This window comes from Delphinus delphis, chromosome 2 (genome assembly GCF_949987515.2).
Source record: "Delphinus delphis chromosome 2, mDelDel1.2, whole genome shotgun sequence".
Taxonomy (NCBI): Eukaryota; Metazoa; Chordata; class Mammalia; order Artiodactyla; family Delphinidae; genus Delphinus; species Delphinus delphis.
The window spans coordinates 50,336,928-50,361,604 of record NC_082684.1 but is presented as its reverse complement, the minus strand read 5'-3'; the positions used below and the strand labels follow the sequence as shown (position 1 = coordinate 50,361,604).

The 24,677-nt window shown below is 44.0% G+C and overlaps 1 protein-coding gene, 1 long non-coding RNA gene and 1 other non-coding gene across 3 annotated transcripts in view; 1 reads left to right on the top strand and 2 right to left on the bottom strand.

Annotated features, from left to right (window-relative positions):
* The window catches only part of CDKL1 (cyclin dependent kinase like 1), a 60,180-nt gene extending 48,059 nt beyond the window's left edge, over window positions 1–12,121 (bottom strand). The window contains exon 1 of the mRNA XM_060004590.1: window positions 11,467–12,121. Coding sequence (XP_059860573.1) covers window positions 11,467–11,634 — 168 coding nt within the window. The 5' untranslated portion in view covers window positions 11,635–12,121. The remainder of the gene's footprint in view (window positions 1–11,466) is intronic.
* On the bottom strand, window positions 6,287–6,359 carry TRNAG-UCC (transfer RNA glycine (anticodon UCC)). The gene has a single exon. It is a non-coding gene; the product is annotated as a tRNA-Gly (tRNA).
* Window positions 12,122–12,364: 243 nt separating the features above from the next.
* On the top strand, window positions 12,365–23,660 carry LOC138413994 (uncharacterized). The gene is made up of 3 exons (XR_011246361.1): window positions 12,365–12,802; window positions 20,972–21,063; window positions 21,225–23,660. It is a non-coding gene; the product is annotated as an uncharacterized lncRNA (long non-coding RNA).
* Window positions 23,661–24,677: the final 1,017 nt, after the last annotated feature.

The following is a 24,677-nucleotide window of genomic DNA, read 5'->3' as shown; positions in this document are numbered from 1 at the left end:
TGGAGGGGTCAGATCTGCCAGTCTCTAGTGAGAACATCTGCATACAATAAAAGCTGTATAATCGAAAGGTCCCACACTGAGCCTGCAGGTCAAACATTGTCTGCTGATGTGTTTTGTTTGGGCTGAATGGTGTTAAAAATTTTTTTTTTAATTTCTTGTCAACATTTTAAAATCATGTTGCATTCTCACTAAAAGGAACCAGGGCTCCTTGGAGAAACGGCTGATTCTAGAGTTGGGGCAGGATGAGCCTGGAGCATTTCGTTGTGCCCCACAGTAAAGAAGTACATTTCGTTGTGCCCCACAGTAAAGAAGTACACAGTAAAGAAGTGCCAATCAAGGAACGATAGGCACCTGTCAGACCAAGGAGCTGGGTCCAAGGAGCCTCAAATGGACAAACGTGTGACAATTTGAGAATCAAAAAGAATGACAGTGATGATTTGTAACACGGTGAATTTTTTAAAAATCCATAATTCACAGTGACACTAAAATCTGTGTGTACTGGGGGCAAGGGCATGGGTGAAAAAGCTCTTTTTACAGAAAAATTATAACTAATGAATGTAGAAAGAATTGTTGAAATCACCATTGTACAATAACTCTTAGTATAATTGATTCAGGCAAGGATCATTGGGCGACAGTTGTTGGGGAGCAAGGCAGTCACACTGTTTCAAAGTATCACCCCACAGATTGCTTATTAATTATAAAGGGGAAAATGTTTCTTTACAATTGTGGAATATGACAGACCCATCTTAACCAAGAGATTAAAACTGAGAGCACCAATTACAGGACAAAATGATATCATGTACTTCCCGAAGAGAACTAGTGTGATGGACACAGCCTCATCCATGTGTATCCTTGCTGAAAACATTTACCCTGTATCAAATCATGTGGAAACAGTGAGACTTATGTTGAGGCACATTCTGCAAAGCAGTTGACCTGGACTCTTCAAAAATGTCAATACCATGAAAGACGGAAAAAAGAATTTAAAAGTTAGAGAACTGTTGGACAGCCACATGGAAATCAATGAAGTTAGAACACACCCTCTCACCATACACAAAAATAAACTCAAAATGGTTTTAAAGGCTTAAACATAAGACATGACATCATAAAACTCCTAGAAGAGAACATAGGCAAAACATTCTTTGACATAAATCGTACCAACATTTTCTTAGGTCAGTCTCCCAAGGCAATAGAAATAAAAACGAAAATAAACAAATGGGACCTAATCAAACTTATAAGCTTTTGCATAGCAAAGGAAACCATAAACAAAAAGAAAAGACAACTGACAGAATGGGAGAATGTTTGCAAACAATGTGACCGACAAGGGCTTATTTCCAAAATATATAAACAGCTCATACAACTCAACAACAAAAAAACAAACAACCCAATTGAAAAACGGTCATAAGACCTAAACAGACATTTCTCCAAAGAAGACATACAAATGGCCAACAGGCACATGAAAAGATGCTCAACACCGCTAATTATTAGAGAAATGCAAATCAAAACTACAATGAGGTACCACTTCACACCAGTCAGAATGGCCATCATTAAAAAGTCTACAAATAAAATGCTGGAGAGGGTGTGGAGAAAAGGGAACCCTCTTACACTGTTGGTGGGATGTAAGCTGGTGCAGCCACTGTGGCAAACAGTATGGAGGTTCCTCAGAAAACTAAAAATAGAATTACCATATGATCCAGCAATCCCACTTCTGGGCATATACCCAGACAAAACTATAATTCAAAAAGATACATGGACCCCTATGTTCATAGCAGCACTATTCACAACAGCCAAGACATGGAAACAACCTAAATGTCCATCGACAGATGAATGGTCCTACTGTACAGCACAGAGAACTATATTCAGTACCCTATGATAAACCATAATGGAAAAGAATATTTTAAAAATGTATATATATGTATAACGGAATCACTTTGCTGTACAGCAGTAATTAACACAACATTCTAAATCAACAGTACTTCAATTTAAAAAGAAGTTAGAATACTGTTTTAGATTGAAGAAGACGATAGAAACATGGCAATTAAATGCAATGTATGCTCACTGATTAGATCCTGGATTAAAATATACACATATACATATATACACACATATACATTATAATATATATAATAATAATATATTATTGAGACATTGGGACATTCTAGGAGATTCATGCTGCATACTTAGCAAAAAAGTGTGTGTGTGTGTGTGTCAGCCAAAAAAGTGTGTGTGTGTGTGTGTGTGTGTGTGAGACAGAGACAGAGATAGAAAAGAAATGAAGCAGAATTCTAACGTCAGAATTAACTAGATTACTGAATCTAGTTAAAGATATGTAGGTATTCATTGTATTATTCTTTCCTCTTGTGTGCATATATATTGAATTTTTTTTCAAAACAAGAGTTATGGGGGAAAACCCAGGAGATTTTACACAAAATTTTGATCTCTGGCTTTAAAAAAAAGACTCTGAAAGTCTAGCCCCTTTGTAGCCTGTGAGCTGGGTGGGCAGTGGCCACCCACTTCCCACAAGACAGTCTCCAGTTTGCCCTAGTCTCCACTGCTCCATCTTGTCTTGCATTCAGCCTACTCCACTCATTTATGTTACCATTGTGATTCCCCACAGACTTTTGAGTTTGTAATCCCACATAAACCATAACAGAGAATGCTGCACATGGCTAAAACAAGTTACAGAAATATGTTACTAATCTATTATGTTTCAATAAGCCAATTAAGCAATACGAAGAAAAGGGACCTAGAAATGGCACAGCAAGATTAAATTGTTAAAGATGTCACAGGATTTCCCCTGGAGACGTCTACTGAGTTGGGAAATGCTATTCAACTAATACGGGGGAAATATTCCTTCAACTAATACTAGGGGAGACGAAGCCTCCAGAAATTATGAAAACTCTGCTTAGATTCTAAAGCTAGGGAGCATTTACATGGTACTCTGCTAGCATTCCATGGAATGGGGCCTTGACACAAGAGCACGTGGTATTAAGCACTACATAAATGCTTTGAAAAACAGGGAACCTTGACAGTCCTGCTTCCCGCGGCACATTACCGTCACCAGGATGGTAATATGCCCAGCAGTGTTTCTGGTCTGATATTTTGAAACGGGGGAGACCACGTGAAGTGCTTCACCTCCACCTCCTCCCCTTGGAACCCCACCTGTCTGCCTTCCCACCTGTGCCTTTCTTTCTCCTTTCTCTACTGCTCCGCCTGTCTCCTCCTCTCTCCTCTCTCCTTTGCTACTGCTCTTTTGGACCCTCTACTTTCCTGCCCTGGCATCCTTAAGGCTGCTTGACTGCTCTTCGGTGTTTGTCCCCAAAGCACCCTGCTACCCTCAGCAACGTCAGCAAAGCAATGCCAAACAGAGACATAAATCATGGCAATAAGGTGGGCCAGGTTCCAGCGGGCACTGGAGCTTTTGCCCAAGGTCACCCAACAGCTTTGAGCCGGATCAGAAACTGCAGTTCCTAACTGTGGCTCCTGTCCCCGAGCAGTCACACAGCCCACAGCCTCGCTGGAATTTTTTTTTGTTTTTTTTCTGTACGCAGGCCTCTCACTGTCGTGGCCTCTCCCGTTGCGGAGCACAGGCTCCGGACGCGCAGGCTCAGCGGCCATGGCTCACGGGCCCAGCCGCTCCGCAGCATGTGGAATCTTCCCAGACCGGGGCACGAACCCGTGTACCCTGCATCGGCAGGCGGACTCTCAACCACTGCGCCACCAGGGAAGCCCTCGCTGGAAGTTACTGAAAGTGAGGAGACAGTAGGAAAACAGGGACTGCTCTGAACATTCAGCAGGTTACTACTATTCATGTTTAATTACAGTCAAATGAGAGCATGTTTCTGGCACACAGTATACACTCAACATTCTCATCCTCCCATACCCCATGGACCTTTTTTTTTCATATCTGTCACTCAAAAGAGTCTTTTTACACATTTTCCCTAATCATCTCTCAATGAAATTTTAATTCCAAAAATATACTGTATATATGTATATGTACTATATGTATATCTGTGCTTTATACAATAAAAATGTTAGGACCCAACTCCTAAGAACCAATTTTCATCTTCTTGGGGGTGACACTGCTCTCATGAAGAATGAATGAACTTTATTGTAATGTTTATAGTAAAGTTTTAAATGGACCTTTTCCCCCATGCTTATCTCCACCTTTGTTGGTAGCAAACCATAACCTTGTGCCTGCTAAAATAATCTATAGAGTTAAGGAATAAGAATTGGAAAAAACTGATATTCCAGTAAGAACCCCAGGCTTCCACAAAAGCCATGAGTCTCAGCACTAAGGCCCGCTGGAGGCAAGGGCGGGATAAGCCCTGAGGACCAGTCTCTGGGAGACTTAAGAAAGAGTACAGCGTTTGGTGTACCACGATGGTTCTGAGGTGTGGGAGCAGCAGGGCATGGACATGGGGACAGACAGAACTGTGTCGGTATCCAGGTCACTAACCAGGAGGCCATGACAAGTCATCGACCATCCTACATCCATTAGTAAAACGGGATAACAAGACACACCTCCTAAGGTTTGTAAGCGTAGTTAGTGCATCCTAGGTAACAATCCTTGGCGTTTCACCCAAGACCACTGAGTCACCAAATGGCAATATGATTCCATCTCCTTGTTGTTGCTCTTGCTTTTCTCATCTTATGGAAGGAGGATAGTCAAACTTTGACTGATGTTGGTCTGATCTACTCTAAGGCCCCTGTACCGTCTGCCTCGCTGCCCAACATCTGCCCAGGGAACCTCATAGCTGCTGGCTGGAATTCTTTGATTCCTCTTCCAATAGTTCTACCATTTGCATCCCACAGAGAGAAGGTTCAGTAGCACAGAGGCTTGGGACCTTAGAAATACAATGATTCTGGGTTGGTTGGCTTGTGTTTGTTTTGAACCACACAGTTCTTTTCTTGCTGGACACACAGATATTCCCCAGGGGGCTGGGTTCAATTACAGCCACCTGCTTTATGCAGAAGCAGTACCCACTTCTTGCCACAGGCCTGTGATGCCAGACTTCTTGATTTAAGATGATTTCCTTTCAGGGACTGTCTCTCTCTCTCTCTCTCTCTCTCTCTCTCTCTCTCTCTCTCTGTAACCTGGCTTCTGTCATGACCATGGCTCCTCCTATCCAAAATATCTTTATATGCCTGGGACTTCCTTGGTGGTCCTGTGGTTAAGAGTCCATGCTCCCAATGCAGGGGGCCCAGGTTCCATCCCTGGTCCAGGAACTAAGATCCCACATACCGCAACTAAGCACGCGTGCCACAACTACTGAGCCCGCGCTCTAAAGCAGCGGTCCCCAACCTTTTTGGCACGAGGGACTGGTCTCGTGGAAGACAATTTTTCCACGAACCGGGAGTGGGGTGTGGGGTGTTTCTGGTGGTAATGCTGGCGATGGGGGAGCGCCAGATGAAGCTTTGCTTGCTCGCCCACTGCTCATCGCCTGCTGTGTGGCCCTGTTCCTAGGGGTTGGGGACCCCTGCTCCAGGGCCTGCACGCCACAACTAGAGAAGCCCAAGCGCCGCAACAAAGACCCAGTACAGCCAAAATTAATTAATTAATTAGGAAAATGTATCTTTATATGCTTGAACCCTAGTTATGGAAAAGGGTTGAACCCTCTCCTGAAGGGTTCATGGCTCACAACACAAATCAGATGTCGTACACCCCGCTAGAAGAAGTTCTAGGCCAATAGCTTTAAGACACCTGTGGGTCCTGTTACATAAAGACTAAGAAGAGTGTGTGGAGAGAACCTAGCAACATTCCAAATAAAGAAGAGGTGGCCTAATCTCCTAACTGGTCCATGAACTGGTCTTTTAGTATGCTATAATAGTTATTTTGGGTCATGGTCTAGGTTGGTAACTCAAGGTCATGGCTCCAGGAATTCTCTCCCTCCATTAGCATACAAATATACATATTTCTCCATATTAAAAACAACTTCAAAAACTCTCTCTTGACACCACATCCTTTCAAGCACACACTGCCCCATTTCTTGGCTTCCTTTTATAATAAAATTCCTCAGAAGAGTTGCCTTTATCACTGTCTTCACTTTGCTCTTCTCATCCTCTCTTGAACCCTCTCTGATGAAGCTTTCATCCCTACCACTCTACCCAAATAGCTCTCATTAAGGTCTCAAATGACCCTCATATTTTCAAAGCCAATGGCTAATTCTAAGCCTGTACTAAAGGTGACCTTTGACACCATTGAGCAACCCCCTCATTCTCGAAACATTTTCTTCCCTCAGCTTTTTTTTTTTTTTTTGGCCACACCACACGGCTCATGGGATCTTAGTTCCCAGACCAGGGATCGAACCTGGGCCCCCTGCAGTGGAAGTGCGGAGTCCTAACCACTGAACCATCAGGGAATTCCCTTCTCTCAGCTTTTAAGAACATTGCTCTTGGGATTTTCCTGCCTTGAAGATCACCCCTTCTTACCTCTTTTGCTGGTTCCTCAGCTTCCTGACCTCCAGATGTTGGAGCTCCAGGGCTCAATCTTTGGTACTTGTCTCTCCATTCCCCATGGTGGTAACTCCAACCCGGACTTTTCCCTGAATGCCAGACTTGTGCATTTAATTGCCCACTTTACAGTGGGTTTACACCTCAAATATAACATATCCAAAACAGAACTTTTGACTTCCTTTCCCCCAGATTTGCACCTGGGTCTCCCTATCACAGTGAATGATCTCTTCATTCTTCCAGGTACTCAATTGAAGAACTTTGGAGTCATTCGTGATTCCTCATCCAACCATCGGATTCCTATGCGCTCTTCTCTCAGAATAAATCTTGAATTTGACCACCTCCACTGCTGCCCCTCTGACCCAAACCCCATCACCTCACACCTGGATCACATCAGCAGTCTTCTAAAAGAACTTCCTGCTCATGGAGCTGGAGTAACCAGCAGCTAGAGGAACGCTTCTAGGGTATAAGTCATGCCAGGGCACCCCTCTGCTCAAAACCCTCTGCTGGCTCCCATCTCATTCAAAGTAAAATCCACAGTCCCTACCATGGCCCACAGGGCCCTCACATCTAACCCCTTCATCTCTTTAACTTCATCTCCTATGGCTCTCTTTCTCACTTCCCCTGCTCCAGACACACTCATCTCTTTGCTCCTCCTAGAACACACTAGAACACACCTAGAACACCTCACTTGATCTTGCCTTGGGGCCTCTTACTCTTCCCCTTGCTTGGAATGCTTTAAAAATGGTTTAAATGGTTTAAACCATTTAATGGTTTAAAAAACATACAAGCAATTCTCTGAGGACAGATACATGCCAAATTCTATTATAACTTAATAGACTTCCCTGGTGGCACAGTGGTTAAGAATCCACCTGTCAATGCAGGGGACACAGGTTCGATCCCCGGTCCAGGAAGATCCCACATGCCGCGGAGCAACTAAGCCCATGTGCCACAACTACTGAGTCCACGTGCCACAGCTACTGAAGCCCATGCACTCTAGGGCCTGCGTTCTGCAACTACGGAGCCCTCATGCTGCAACTACTGAAGTCTGCTTGCCTAGAACCCGCACTCTGCAACAAGAGAAGCCACCGCAATGAGAAGCCCATGCACCATGACGAAGAGTAGCCCCTGCTTGCTGTAACTAGAGAAAGCCCGTGTGCAGCAACGAAGACCCAACACAGCCAAAAAAAAAAAAAGAAAAAAAATCCAAGGGACCATTCAGTTCTTTTGTGGTATTAGTATTTCGTTGTATCAGATAGATCCTATAAGTAGGACATCATCTGATCTGGGGAGTCTCTTTGTTCGCAGACATAGTACTAACTTTCATGAAATTTAGGCTGCGCAAAACAGCTGATGTCTTCATTTTCATCAATGGATAGTGAAATGAGAAAAATAAGGGCAATGATCCCTCTCTCTCTCTCTCTCTCACACACACACACACACACACACACACACACCCCTACACTCATACACTCTCACACACCTGAGAAATGTATATATAGAGAGATGTTGTTTTAGTTGTCAACTACTCTCTCAGGAAGACTGCTTTTTTCCTAAAATTGGGTCTTTCCTAGTTTTTCTAAAATATTAAAACGTCCTTTCATTTATGAAGTGATGATGATAACCCAGCTTCTTAAAATGCCGACCAATCTAAACAAAAAAATTTTTTTTTGGAAATTTTACTGATCCATGAAATTCAAAAGTCTGCAAATGATAACTTTCTAATAAAAAATCTTGGCTGGCTTCCCTCTTTTCACGTGAAAGCCAGACTCCTCAGCCTGGCATTCAAAGCCTTCTACATCTGGTCTTCATCTACCTTTCTTGCTTTCCTTATCATAATAAGAGCAGTCTGGGCCTCAGCCCTTGCTTGTTCTCACCTGCTAAGGTCACTGAGGTACCTTCAGCCTCAGTCTTCCTAGTTCTTGACCTTAGCAGGGGTCATTAACAGCCCCAGTTCTGTGAGGGGTATGCAAGGAAATTCCTAGGAACTCACACTCACTGAGCCCCTGAGCCCGTGAACCTGGGCCCATGGAACTGTGCTTGGTTCTGGTTTAGTATTCCCCTTCCATGGGCCCTAGAGCTCTGCCTTGAATGCAGCTCAGATGGGACCCTAAAACACTAGCTTAGACCTCAGCAGTTTCCTGTTCTCAGGGACAACAACATGTCCCCAAGGCAGGCTCCAAACCCCAAAGGCCACCTGGGACCAAGGTGAAGCTATGTGCTAATCATCACTTAACCCAGGGCCAGACCTGTTTTCCAAGAAATTCCTCACACCCCCTCCTAATGCACGCTGGCTTCCTTTCCTTCTCTTTTCTCTCAGGCCTATTAGCCCAGCAGCATCTTGGCTAAGACTTTGGGGTTATTACCTGTGTTCCTTCAATATACTGTTTTCCACTTATGCACCTCTTTTTTCCCTAGGAGAGACTGTCTGCCCTGAATGCCTTATCTCTTATTCCATGTCTCCCTAAACATTTCAAAGTCTAGTTCAAGCAAGCCTCCAAACACTTTATTTAGAGGGTTCATGACAGGCACGGGGAGACAAGGTGAATGACACAGGCCCTGCCCATTAGGAACCCAGTCTATTGGGTGTAAGAGCTGAGGGGAAATTCATCTTCCACCGGTTAAGCATCTGAAAGACAGGATGTACAAGTTCACATAAACATTGTTTTAGGTACAATGGAGCTCCATAAATATTTGCTGAATAAGTAAGTGGAGAAAGTATGACTTCATTTAACAAACCCTCAATTCATTTATCCAGCAAATATTTAAGCACCCATTATGTGTTAGGAATATCACAGAATTCTGAAAAGTTAGGGCTTGATGGGACAGGCTCTACTGATAATCTAGTCCTATCACCTGATACAGATCAGGGGCATCTCAGCTGTGCACTTGATTTTGGAGAATGGAGTGCTGTGTGCTCTGTACTCAGGCTCCTGTGCACTCAACTGTATCCTTCAGAGGACATCAATATTCAGTTACTCATGAGAACACATCTGACTTCCTAATTTATTGGCAACATCTACCCTTCCTAAGAGTTTATTTTGTTAACATCTTTTTTTCAATCCAACAATAACATTTATTGGTATTACGTGCCAAGTGGTTGATACAGAGATCTAGAGGCGAGGTCCCCATCCTGGGGGAACTGAAGTAATTCAGGGACTAAACTCGTAAACACCGTATTGCTAAAGAATAGCGAGAGGTTTCAGAGAGGCGCTCGCAGGTGACCTTCAGAATCAGAAAAAGAGTATCTCTCCACTAGAAACAGACTGGCTTTTCTTTGGAGTAAATGGGCCCTTTGAAATACAATTATCACCTTCTCCGCTAGGGAAAGCCTGAGAAAGTGAAAAACATCCATGGGCGCCAGAGAAACAGTGAGACCCTCTCTCTCCCTGTGTAGAGAGTGGGGAGGGCAGGGCAACCAGGCAGTGGGATGGGCAAACACTGCTTGTCTCGCGCTTTCCTAGGGGAGTACTTCACAGGGGCTTTGGAAGTGTCTTCTCAGAATTGACAACATCCAGTTGGTAAAGAATGTCCTAGACCCAAATAGAGAAAGTCTTCCCCACCCGTTTTAACTTATCCAAAGCCCTCCACTTCCCATTTGGGGTCCTTATCCAGAGATAACCCCACACACGCAATTCATGGGGAGAAGAAGACTTTTAGAGAGGTCTGGAGAAGCAAAGATGATAGAAAATCCCCTGGATGTTCCATTGAGCTCGCACGAGGTTGCTCTTTCCTTGTTGGATAGTTAGTTGTACTTGTCAGAACACAGAGGCCCTAACTGTTTAAACCCCTACAGAGAAAGTTAATCTGTTGAAAGTTAACCCACACTGCATTCATTACAGGACGCATTCTACGTAGGGTAGGATTTGGGTTTCATCTTCACAGAAATTCAGAAAAGAAGGAAAGATACTTTCCTTCTTCATTTCCATTCCAGGAAAAAAATACTTTCAGCTTATAATAAACAACTCCCCTCCCCCCCCATGTCATGGTCTCCAAGAGTTAACTGATGAACATTTTTAAAGCAATCATTTCACTTTTTTGAGAAAAATCCTTCTTCTAGAGACAAGACGTTATAAAGGTCAGCCGTAGGTAGATGTGAGGCATAATGAAAACCTGTCAGCTTTCTAGCTGTTTGAAAACAGGTGAATGATTAATTCTCTTCATGGACTCAGAACATCAACAGAAGCTAGTCTAGAAGTTTAAAAATCATGGAAAGTTCCTGTACTATAAAAGTTGATGGCTTTTCATGAACCAGATCTACAGGTGACATGGGAAAGAAGCCACTGGGAAGAAAAATAAAATATTCCACAGCAAGTCTGAAAGTGAATACCATCGTTCCCTGCACTTAACGTCTCCACTTTATAATTCACTATATACTTGGTGACTCGCGCACAGATGTCCCATTTGTGTCACTGAGGACAGAAGTCCGTGAAGGAAGGAGATGTGGCCACATCTCAAGGCATTTATTTCACATAACACGACTCACTTTAATTTTGTTAGTCCCTGAAGCTTCACTTTAAAGAATCCATTACCAGGACTTCCCTGGTGGCCCAGTGGTTAAGAATCTGCCTGCCAATGCAGGGGACAGGGGTTCGATCCCTGGTCTGGGAAGATCCCACATGCAGCAGAGCAACTAAGCCCGAGCGCCACAGCTACTGAGCCTGCGCTCTAGAGCCCGCGAGCCACAACTACTGAAGCCTGAGTGCCTAGAGCCGGTACCCCACAACAAGAGAAGCCACTGCAAGGAGAAGCCCGTGCATCTCAACGAAGAGTAGCCCCTAGAGGGGTGGGATAGGGAGGGTGGGAGGGATACACAAGAGGGAGGGGATATGGGGATATATGTATGCATATAGCTGATCCACTTCAAATTCAAAATTGTAAAGCAATTATACTCCCGTAAAGATGTTAAAAAAAAAAAAAAAAAAGAGTAGCCCCCGCCGCAACTAGAGAAAGCGTGCACTCAGCAATGGAGACCCAACACAGCCTAAATAAATTAATTTAAAAAAAATCCATTACCTTGAGCATGTGGATTTCTCGAAGGGCGATTTTCTTTATGACAGGGTCATCTTCTGATTCCAGAAACCTCTTGATGGCCACAATCTGACCCGTGTCCCTGTTTCTGCATTTGAAAACAACTCCATAGGATCCTTCGCCAATTTTCCCAATTTTTTCATACTTCTCCATCACAGAAGAATAAATCTTTTTTAAACGGATCTTCACATAGTTTGAAAATGTCGCTTATAAAATCTTGGCATGAACACACTGCACTAGAGCTTCACTCAGCGATGGGTCTTTGTCAAGGACCTAGAACAGAAGACGGCACTCGTTACAGAATTAGGAACCGACCCATTCCCTTAAAGCCTCGCCCCTCAGCCGTGGCCACTTGATCAAGGGTGACAGCCTGGAGTCAGCTGCCTTTGATAACTCAAGTTTAATCGTCTGTTATATACCCTGCAAGTTAAAATGTAACCCGTCATCCTAAAACGAACTGAGTTGTAAGACAATCTATCTTTTTAATGGTAAATTCATCCGATCTAAGACACATGAGCTGGCTGGAGGACTGGGAAGGGTAAGGGCTTCCCCGATTCTAATATCGGGTTTCATTTCCCTTCGCGGGCGGCGGCGGCGAGGCCCCGCCGGAGGGGAGAGCCCTGCGAGGCGCGCGCCCCGCGCCCCGCGCCTCCTGAGGCGGGCCCGGAGCTCTGTGGGAAGCAGGGACGCGCCGTCCCGCCGCTGGGCGGGGCCACCTCTCCCGCCCCGCCGCTGCTGCGCGGCCGCGGGGAAGCCCGCCAGCGCCGCCTCGGCTTCCCACCCGCGCCCCAGCCCCCGCCGCGCAGCCTCGAGCGGCGCCACGTGGCGGCCCGGCCCGCGCCTCCCTCCCCGCCCAGGACTCACGGCGCCGCAGCTGTCGGGCCGGCTAGCTCCTGCCTCGCCGGCTCCCGCCCAGCTCGGTCGCGGCCGGCCGGCCGGCCCGCGATCCCTATGGGAACCGCCCCCCGCTCCGGCCTGGCCAGGGCGGGGCCGCAGCGCCCCGGCCTCCCTCCCGGACCCGGTCGCCGTCCTTGCTGCGGCGAAAGGCCCTGGTGGGCTGCCTCGGAGCCCGGGAGAAGCTGTTCTGGACGTGGGCCCGGGTCCCTGCACGTCCCTCTGCCGGGGAGAGGAGGCCTGCAAGATTGCAAACTCCAGCAGGTCGTGGAAGACGCAGCTCTGGCAGAGTCTGCCGGGAAGACGCCTGCGCTAGGAGCCCCTCACCCCACGCAGCCTGCGCCACACCGTGTGATAACTGTGATTACTCCCCTGTATTCTCCGCGAGACTGTGAATGCCTTGAGGGCAGCTTCTGTGTCTCTCCTGGTCAGTGCTGTAGCAGCCAGTAATGAATGAATGAGAGAAAGGGGGAGAGGAAAAGAGGAAGTATGATGACAGTACGATGACTGAAATTGGTTAGAGTCTGCACGTACCCCCACTAGCTTGGGAGGTGGGGTGGGGTGGGGCGGTGCTTGACCATTGACTTCCACTAGAGCTGGGCTTATAATGTGGGAGATGGAGGCTTACAGAGCCTGCCCTATCTTACGTTCCTTATTTACATCCTTCTCCCGGCTGGCTCCTACTCGCTCAGGTCGAACGGAGCACAATGATGGAAAATTAACGGGCTTGGAGGAAATCACGAAATAGGGTAATTCGCCACTGGGCAGATTGCCTCAGTACTTTATCATCTATCCCACTCCATATGTCCAGCATTGAGATGGGTGTTGCCTGGAAGCAATAGCTAAGGAGAGAAAATTTGCATACTGCCTACTAAACGGGGACCAATCCTGCGCCAAGCAGCATGCCACTAAATGTAAATCAGGATAGGGTTCAGGAAGGAGCTGGAGCTGGGAGGAGAGAGATTGGTAGCTGCCTTGAAAATGGAGTGGCATATAGATGGAGTCCAGGGATGGGCTGGAGGTGAACCTCCCAAAAATGGTTTGCAAATGGCGGCCATTGATGTGTTTTCTGTCTCTATAGTTATGCCTCTTCCAGTATGTCATATAAATGGAATTATACATTATGTAGCCTTTTGAGGCTAATCTTCTTTCACTTAGTATTAATATATTTGAGATTCATCCATATTGTTGCATTTATCAGTAGTTCATTCCTTTTTATTACTGAGTACTATTCCATTGTATGGATATTGTTTATCCACTCCCAGTTGAAGAACATTTGAGTTGTTTCCAGTTTGGGTGATTATAAACCAAGCCACTGTAAATATTCATGAATGGTCTTTTGTGTGAACATATGTTTTCATTTCTCTTGGGAAAACAATACCTAGGAGTACTGCTGGGTCATATGTTAAGTATGTGTTACTGTAAGTGACTGCCAAAATGTTTTCCAAAGTGACTGTACCATTTTACATTCCTGCCAGCAATGTTCCAATTTCTGCCTCTTTGCCAACACTTGGTATTCAGTTCTTTTGACTCAGTCATTCTAAAAGGTGGGTAATGGTCTCTTGTGGTTTTAATTTGCATTCCCCTAATGACTAACATTGAGCAGTTTTTCATATGCTGATTTGCGTTTTCTTACTTACAAGTTCTAGAAGGTTTTTGTAAATTCCTTGAGGTTTTCTATGTAGACAGTCATCTACAAATAGGGACAGTTTTAGTTTTTCCTAACTGGTATGCCTTTTCTTTCTTTTTCTTGCCTTATTGCACTTGGTATGTCCATCCTCCAGTGTAATATCAAATAGGAGTGGTGAGAGCAGACATCCTTATTACTGATCTTAGGAGGAAAACATTCAATCTTGCACCACTAGGTATCCTGCACTAACTAGATTTCTTTGTAGAGGTTGTGGTAGGCAGTCTATAAGATGGCCCTTAATGATCCCTGCCTCATGGTATTCATGCCCTGTATACTCCCCTTGTATATTCAGTGTAGGCTTGACCTACTGACTTGCTTCTAAGGAATAAAATATGTTTAAAGTAATGGAATATCACTTTTGAGATTAGGTTACAAAGAGACTGTGATTTCTGCCGTGAGTACTCTCTTGTACTCTCTTGCTCACTGCCTCTGAGGGAATCCAGATGCCATGTTGTGAGCTGCCCTATGGCAAGGAATTGAGGCGACCAACAGCCAAGAAGAACATAGTCACTCAGTGCAGTATTCTGTGAGGAACTGAATGCTGCCAACAATCTTGTGAGTGAGCTTGGAAGTGGATCTCCCTACCACCACCCCTGCTCCTGCTCCAGTGAGTCTCCAGATGAGCTCGTAGCTGACAACATAAGTTCACTTTTGTAAGAGACCTTGATTCGGAGGCACCTAGCTAAGTCATACCTAGATTCCCAGCTTCCAGAGACTGTGAGATAATCATTGTTTGACATTTATGTTTTGGGGCTGTTACACAGCAATATAGAACTAACACAGAAGCTGTTTATTAGATTGAGAACGTTCTTTTTTTAATATTTATTTATTTTTTGACTGCGTCAGGTCTTAGTTGTGGCATGCGGGGTCTTCCCTGAGGCGTGCAGGATCCTTTGTTGTGGCGCGGGCTCTTCGTTGTGGCACACACAGCCTTCTCTCTACTTGTGGCGTGCAGGTTTTCTCTCTCTAGTTGTGGAACGCAGGCTCCAGGGCGCATGGGCTCTGTAGTTGCAGTGTGCAGGCTCCTGAGCATGTGGGCTCTGTAGTTTGTGGCACACGGGCTCTCTCGTTGAGGCGTGAGAGCTCAGTAGTTGTGGCGCGTGGGCTTAGCTGCCCCGCATCATGTGGGATCTTACTTCCCCAACCAGGGATCGAACCCGTGTCCCCTGCATTGGAAGGCAGGTTCTTTACCACTGGACCACCAGGGAAGTCCAGAGAAAGTTCTTTTTAATTGCAATTTGCTGAAAGGTGTTTTTTTGTTTTGTTTTGTTTTGTTTTTAATAATGAATGGATGGAGAATTTTGTCAAATACTTTTCTGCATCTGTTGAAATAATGACTTTTCTTGTTTAGTCTGTTGATATAGTGAATTACTGTGATTGATTTTAAAATGTTGAACCAACCTTACATTCCTGGGATAAAACCAGTTTGGTTATGGTGTTCTATCATTTTGATACACTGCTGGAGTTTATTAATAATATTTTATTAAGGATTTTTACATTGTTTCTGAGAGATATTAATAGTTTAATTTTCATGACTTTGTCTGGTTTGGGTATCAAGGTAATGCTGATCTCATAAAATGAGTTGGCAAGTGTTTCCTTCTCCTTTATCTTCTGGAGAAGTTTATATTAAATTGGTATTATTTATTCCTTAAATGTTTGGTAAAATATGCCAGTAGAGCCATCTGGAATTTTCATTTTTGAAATGTTTTTAATTACAAATTCTACTTCTTTATTATATAAAATATAGGACTATTCAGGGTATCTATTTCTTTTTTTTTTTTTTTTTTGGGCGGGGGTACACAGGCCTCGCACTGTTGCGGCCTCTCCCATTGCGGAGCACAGGCTTCTGACGCGCAGGCTCAGCGGCCATGGCTCACGGGCCCAGCCGCTCCACGGCATGTGGGATCTTCCCGGACTGGGGCACGAACCTGCGTCCCCTGCATCGGCAGGCAGACTCTCGACCACTGCGCCACCAGGGAAGCCCTCCTCTCTGTCATTTTTGATGTTAGTAATTTGGGGGGTTTTTTCCTTCTTTTTCCTGATCAGTTTGACTAAGGCTTACCAATTTTGTTGATTTTTTAAAAGAAACAGCTTTTGACTTAATTGATTTCCTCTGTGGTTTTTCAATTTCACTGATTTCATCTCTTTATTATTTTCTTCCTTCACCTTGCTTTGCTTTTAGCTACGTTTTCTAGTTTTTTAAGATGAAATCTTAAACCATTAATTTTATTTTATTATTATTTTTTAAGTATTTATTTGGCTGTGCCAGGTCTTAGTTGCGGCACGCAGGATCTTCATAGCCGCGTGTGGGATCTTCGTGCGACATGCGAGATATTTAGTTGTGGCATGCAGGATCTTTTAGTTGCGGTATGCGGACTCTTAGTTGTGGCAGGTGGGGTCTAGTTCCCTGACCAGGGATCGAACCTGGGCCCCCTGCATTGGGAGCGTGGTGCCTTAACCACTGGACCACCAGGGAAGTCCCAGAGATCATTAATTTTAGATCTTTCTTCTTTGCTAATATAAGCCTTTAATGCCATAAAATTTCCTCTAACTACGACTTTAAATGCATCCCAGACATCTTGATATGTTGTACTTTCATTTTCATTCTGCTCAGAATATTTTATAATTTCCTTCATGACTTCCTATTTGAACCATGGGCTATTCTGAACTGTGCTGTTTTAATTTCCAACTTTTTTAAAACAGATTTTCCAGATATCTTTCTGCTATCAATTTCTAGTTTAATTCCATTGCTTTCAGAGAAATCCCTTTGTGTGATTTAATTTCTTTCAAACGTGTTGAGGTTTGTTTTATGGCCCAGGGTATGGTCTATGTCGGTGAATGTTTCTCTTTGACAATTTGAAAAATTATTTGTAAATGAGGTAGGAAAGTCAATATGAATTTCTCCAGAGCTACCTTGTCTGAAGTTCATTCCAGGTTAAAGTTAGTCTGGAAAACCAACTTCATGGACTTCACAGGCTTCAGTACCCAAGCAGCCTGGAGCTGTGCCAAGCCCAGTAGGGAAGCAGGGAGCAAGCGCACAGTCATTTAAGCCTAACTAAGCAATGAGCCAGAGAGCTGGTGGCACCTGCAGTTGTACCAGTCGTATTTGGAGGAAGTTGGAGCAAAATACGAGAGAACAACTTTAAAAGGGAGACAAACAGTTGACGTCACCACTTGGCCCCAAACAGAGAGAATGCTATGGCCTCTACGCTGTCAAAATGCAGTCAGCCCTTTCAGCTGGCACGACTGGAACTGGTTTTGATATCAAAGAATTGTAACTCCCAGGAAGCAGAGTTCCTGGGAGGGTGAGAAATGGTCTGATACGTGGGTTCTTTTTCTCAAGCAAGCGCAAAGAACAGCGAAACAATGTTATGATTTTCTACTTGGAGCGATCTTTGATTTGCACCTCTGCATAATTAGAGAGAATACTTCAGTGCCCCTGGATAACACAAACAGCACTGTGGTATTTTAATCATTTAAGAAAGCAATAAACATTCAGTAGAGTAACACATGGTAAGAGAAAGAGCCTGGGATTTGGAGTCAGAAGACCAGCACTTCTACCTTCTTACTGGTGTTTGATTTTGTGCAAGATAGGGACTGTTGGCCAACCAACAACAGCAATAATTATTTAACTAGTGCTTACTTCGTGGCAGGCGTTAAGCTAAGAATATTTATGTATGAGCCTTACAACAACCCTAGGAGATGGGCATCAATATTATCCTGGGTTTCAGATGAGGAAAGTGAGTTTTAGAATGGATAAGTCACGTGTCTAAGGACACAAAACTAGCGAGTTGTGAAGTGGGGACAGGAATGAAGGCAGTCTGACTACAGACCCTTTGCTCCTAGCCCGTTTGCTAGTACTACCTAACACAGTAGAAGTGGTTGTCAGGATTCTTGAGTTAATGTATAGGACATTGGGAGTTGACCCAAAGTACATATTACACGCAATGTAGTACCCTCCTTTTTTTAAGTTGCCAGGAAGGTAAGTCTTGTCATTACGCTTCCTTATCACAGTGGCTCAACAAATTCCTCTGTGTGCAGTTCCCAACTCTGAAGAGCAAACTTCTGTGAGGTTGGGCAGAATCCTGGGGCCTCATCTGAGTGCTGAAACCAGGGCAATGGTTCAAGCTTCCCCGCCACCCCCAATTATGCTTCCTGTAAGGAAAAGTGAGCTTGGTCGCTGTGATCTTAAAATGACGCTATACAGCCGCTTGAGGAAATACTTGAATTTCCTTTCTCTGCTTTAAGTGGATTTAGAAATTGTTTCCAGGGCACATACAGAAAAGAGTTCATAACTACCCTGTAGGGGTACTTACGTTTCAGGCTCAATATCTTTATTATCTCTAATCTTTATAACAATCTTATATGGTTGGATTTGTTAACTGGTCGGCATTATTAACTACCCCATCTTACTAAAGAAGCAGCTGAGGCTCTGAGAGGTTGGTCCCCGTAGTCAAGACCACCCAGCTATCCCAGGCCGACAGCAGGTTTCGAACCCGACTCCACCTGTTTCCAAAGCCCATGCTGTAGTGGCGAATGGAGTTACAACAACTAAGAACACCTTGTGAACAACTTAAAGAGAAGCCAAGTGTCAGACAGGTTCTTCCTGAACAGCCACTGCTTAAACGTCACAAAACCGGGTGTGTGTAAATAACTTTCTCCCTTATCTGGAGATAGTAAAGGTGAATCAGTGTAAATACTGGAAAGTCAATTTAAATAAAAGTCATCCTTGACTTTCTATGTGGACCCAACCAAAAACAGAATAAAGTGTTTTCATCCCTAATCACCATAACCTTAGTTATTTTGTGTGTATTTTTCCCTTTAGGTACTCATTGCATTTTATATATGATAAGCCATTCTTTTAAAGCACCTCTTCTTCTAAAAGCTTTCTTTGTTTCTGAGTCTACCTTTAACAACGTCAATACATTTTTAGCATCTTCAGATTTTAAAACAACCACCCGGTACTTTTGCCAACGAACCCAAATACTGTGAGGGCTCAGCAAGATTAACATGAAACCCCGGAGGGTTTATGTGGTTGGCCCTGGGCCACCAGTGTGTGAGACAATGTACACGGTGATCCTTCTTCAGGAGACAAGTCTCCAGATCTCATGGTGTACATCTCTGCCACTCTGGACAGATGATTGCTAACCACACTTAATTGTAGACAGTCTATGTACATTTCTGGGCTTGTATGATTTTTGAATCATTACATTCTAGGGAAAAGGTAAATGTCAAAAAAAATTTATGAGACAATAAATAAGAAAGAACATAAATTACTTTGTGAACTTCAGCTTAAAGCCATGGCACAGAAATAGCTGTTTGGAAAGCAGACTTCTGCTGGGTGCTGACCTGGGTCAGATACCACGCTGGGCTCTGGAGGCTGAGAAGAGACTTTCCGGAGACCAAGCACTGTGTCATCGTGCACAGCCTGCTCTCCTGCCTCCCCTCCCAGCGAGTGTCTTCCCTGGAGGAAGTGAGATAGACCTTGGAGGGCTGGAATTCACATTGTACTTTTTGCTTCTCAAAACACTTCACCAGGTTCTGTGAAGGAGAGAGGGCACATTTGGCATTTGAGGAAACAGCTACCAAAAATCTAAATGACTTTTTAGGAGTCAAAAAACCAAATTTTGTAGATTAATCCTTTGTCAGCATGGACATATATACACTACCAAATGTAAACTAGATAGCTAGTGGGAAGCAGCCGCATAGCACAGGGAGATCTGCTCAGTGCTTTGTGACCACCTAGAGGGGTGGGATAGGGAGGGTGGGAGGGAGACGCAAGAGGGAGGGGATATGGGGATATATGTATACATATAGCTGATTCACTTTGTTATAAAGCAGAAACTAACACACCATTGTAAAGCAATTATACTCCAATAAAGATGTTAAAAAAAAAATTGTCCTAGGCAACAAACAGGGCTAGAACCTATGTCTCAATTCTGAGTTGTATTCTTTCCACCTGTTGTACCACACTGTGGCTTTAAATTAAATAGCTCTAATTACATGGTTAAAGAAGTGTAAATCTGCCTTAAGAAAACCCAGTTATCAGGGCTTGCCTGGGGGTGCAGTGGTTGGGAGTCCGCCTAACGATGCAGGGGACACGGGTTCGTGCCCTGGTCCGGGAAGATCCCACATGCCGCGGGGTGGCTAGGCCCGTGAGCCATGGCCGCTGAGCCTGTGCTCCGCAACGGGAGAGGCCTCAACAGTGACAGGCCCGCATACCGCAAAAAATAAAAAAGAAAGAACAATTTACTTGGGGCGTCCCTGGTGGCGCAGTGGTTGAGAGTCCTCCTGCCGATGCAGGGGACACGGGTTCGTGCCCCGGTCCGGGAAGATCCCACATGCTGCGGAGTGGCTGGGCCCGTGAGCCATGGCCGCTGAGCCTGCGCGTCCGGAGCCTGTGCTCCGGACAACGGTGCTCCGCAACAGTGAGAGGCCCGTGTACAGCGGAAAAAAAAAAAAGAAAACCCAGTATCAAAACAAATATTCACGTGTGTGACAAGGTGGAGGAGGAGGGCAGGAAGTAGAAATTATTTGCATTTTAAAAATATTCTTTACTTAAAGAATAAGTAAAGAATATTTTTGGCACCCACCCTAGATACATTTCACATTGAATTTTTAGGCGTCCATTGATCCAAAAGATCTAAATAGTTTCATAAAGTCATCTTTAAGCTGCATGCATGCCAAGGATTAAATGAAGATCATAGTTACCACCACATGGGAAATCCTGTTCTTGTAAATAGCTTTCATAAGAATGGCTCATTGTCAAATATTAGTAGTGAGATATTATTGTGAAGCATCTAAAGTGAATCCACATGTAGGTCCCTGTAAAAAATACGAATTTAAACAATATTCCCGCTAAATGATAAGAAATCCTTCACCAGCAACATATTTCTTTTTCTACAGTATCATCTCACCTGAGGTTTCCATTAAGAGGATGAACTCTGGAGCCAGACTGCCTGGGATCAAATCCAGCTCTGCTCTGAACCATCTGTGAGGCAAGTTACTCAACTTCCTTAGGCTTCATTTGTTCCATCTGCAACCTAGAAATCAGCTACCTCTTAAAGTTGTGAACATAAATGAGTGCTCTAATCATGTTAGCTTTAATTGTTATTATTGTTATGATACTAATGATCTCTGTATACTGTTTTCTTTTCAGGTGGGAATTTCATTTACACTAAAATGTATTTAATACTTTACTGACAACATATGTACATTTATAGATTCACTTAACACCTATCAATCAAGGAAAAACATCTTTTTCGTCACTCAGAGAACTAAGAAACACTCCCAGGGTTTCTACTCAGGAAGCCAGCACTTTCCACTGGCAGAGCACACTCTTCCCACCACATCATGCTTCCCATGGGATGATCTCTAAGAAAGGAGACAGCATGTGATGGAGGACGAACCAGACCTGGGTTCATCTCTGGGGTATATGCTTTTTTGGTTGTGTGAAACCAGGAAAATTCGTGTATTGGTCTGGGATTTTTTTGTTTGTTTTCTTAAAGAATTAACCTTTCTAGGGACTTCCCTGGTGGCTCAGTGGTTAAAAATCCACCTGCCAATGCAGGGGACACAGGTTCGAGGCCTGGTCTGGGAAGATCACACATGCCGCAGAGCAACTAAGCCCGTGTGCCACAACTACTGAGCCTGCGCTCCAGAGCCCGTGCGAACCACAACTACTGAGCCTGTGTGCCACAACTACTGAAGCCCACACGCCTAGAGCCGGTGCTCCGCAACAAGAGAAGCCACTGCAATGAGAAGCCTGCGCACCGCAACAAAGAGGAGCCCACACTTGCCACAACTAGGGAAAGCCCGTGCACAGCAATGAAGACCCAAAGCAGCCAAAAATAAATAAATAATTTTTTAAAAAGTTTTTAAAAAATTAACCTTTCTAATTTGAGATAATTCTAGATTCACGTAGAGATCTCATAAACTTCTTTTCCCGTTTCCTCCAATGATAACATTTTGCAAAACTATAGTACAGTATCACAACTGGGTGATATCACATTGATAAAGTCAAGCTACAGAACAGTTCTGTCACTACAAGTATCCTTCATGTTGCCATTTCCTCCATCGCTGACACCTGTTTGTGAATAAATTTTTCTGTGGGCATATGTGTTCATTTCTTTTGGGTACATATTGAGAATTGGAACGGCTGGATTGTATGGTAAATGTATGTTTAAGTTTCTGAGGTACTGCCATATGTTTTTTCAAAATGGCCATACCATTTGGCATTCCCATCAGAAATATGTGAGAGTTCCAGTTGCTCCAGATCCAGGCAAGCACTTGGTACTGTCAACCTTTTAAAAAAAATTGTAGTAAAATTCACACAACACACCATCTTAACCAGTTTTAAGTGGACAGTTCAGTGGTACTAAGTGCTTTCAGTGTTGTGCAACCATCATCATCATATATCTCAGAACCCTCTTCATCTTGCACATGGACACTCTGTACCCATTAAAGAATAACTTCCCCTTCTTTCCACCCACAGCCTCTGGCCACCACCCTTCTGCTTTCTCTGTGATTTTGACTACTGTATGTACCTTTCACATTTCAGTTGCTGTGAATAACGCTACTACGAACATAGGTGCACAAATATCTCTTCAGGACACTGCTTTCAGTCTTTCTGGTACCTACCCAGAAGCGGGATTGCTGGGTCATATGGTAATTATGAAGAACCACCATACTGTTTTTCACAGCAACTATACCATTTTACATTCCTACCAACAGTGCACAGGGTTCCTATTTTCCCACATCCTTGCCAACATTTTTTTCCTTCCCTGCCCTCCCTTCCTCTCCCTTCCCTTCCTCCCCCCTCTTTCCTTCATAGTAGTCATCCTAATGGGACTGAGGTGATATCCCATTGTGGTTTTGATTTGGGAACTGGGATCTTACTTGCCAACCACAGAAGCCACTAGTTCCTTAAACTAGCTAGTGTAAGGATTTATTAAGGGATATTAAATAGTTTGGAGAATCTCTGGGAGAGTCAGATCTGGAGCCTACGCAGCCAGAAACAATATCAAAACCACTGTGCGGGACTGCCTCAGCCAGACCTCAGTGCTGCTGCCACTGGTGCTGTAGATGAGTGGACACTACACACAAGACGCTCCACCATTCCTGCCACTGAAGACCGGACTCCTCGTCACCATCCAAGCCAGAAAAAATGGAGTCAACACAGCACCTGCTTCCTCATGCTGCTCTTTTTTTGACTGAGACTTGTGTGAGTACGCCTGCCTGGGAGAGCCTGCACTCTAGCTGCCAAGGTGCTGAGCAAGAGAGTTTGGGCTTCTGCCTTGGGGAGTCCAGATTCACAATGTGGGAGATTACTCTGATGTAGGAAGGGTTTTCAAAGACAGTCACAAAGCATGAGAAATACCTACTGTACTTTTCTACCCTATTTCTAAATATATAACTTTTTATATTATAAAAAGTTTATGAGTATATACATTTATAAATATGAATAGGGTGATAATAGCTACCTCATTGACTTGTTTTAAAGATGAAATGAAATCCCACATGTAAAGTTTGTAACAGTTTCTGGCACATTGCAGATGCCAATGATGTTATCCTTGTTTCTCTCAATAAAATGTAACCTGTGAGTTACTTCCTGTGTGACATAAGGCTGTTTTGTAGGCAGCTGTATGATACAATTTTAGGAACCTCAAAAGAGCTCTATGACACCCCCCCACCAATATCCTATTGAACATAAAATTCCACGTTATTAATTTAGCTTAAGTTCTGATCTTGAAAGGCGGCAAATATCTGAAAAAGGAGTGCTAGTTTAGGCTATAAATGGCATATTAATACAAGGCTACATTATATGTTAGAAAGAGCACTCTTTTGGCCATTAAGAGGTCTAAGTCCAAATCCCGTCTCCTTATAACTAACTGTACAATTCTGAGCAACTGATTACCCTCTCTGGGCCTCTCTCTGCTAAAAGGAGGGTGAGGTACTGAACCACCATCTAGCTCTGTTGTATCATGCTGCCATAAATGGAGGCTCTTGAGAGCAGGTTTTTGATTTGGAGCAGACAGGAGAAAGCAGGAATGCCCTGGTCCCTTGAAGGAGTGTAAAAGGATTCTTGGGGAAGAAAAGGACACCAAAGGACAGCAAAGTGATGGAGATAGGGGTGCTGTTTCCTGTACCAGAAGGGCTGTGATAAGCTGAGACTCAGTAAAAACATTACAGAATAAGTGGCAGAAAAGTTAAGATTTTGTGGATTACTGAAATATCTTGAAGTTCTCTCTTGGGAAATAGTCATAGAAATAGAAAGTTATTGAGTAACCGTTTCCCGTAACATACTAGATACAAAGTTAACATACAGTCCTTGTTCTCAGGGATTAATTCCAGAGGGAATTAATTAGAATATATTATAATTAGAATTATTTAGAAATATAATTAGAATACAGTGTGGCAAGTCAATAGAAGCAAGTACAGACTGTGGTATTATATTAAGTTATCTGCATTTTGGAGAGTTATGTATGGAAATGCCAACAATTAAAAAAAATTTTCTGGGGAATTCCCTGGTGGTCCAGTGGCTAGGACTCCGTGCTTCCACTGCAGGGGGCACAGGTTTGATCCCTGGTTGGGGAACTAAGATCCTGCATGC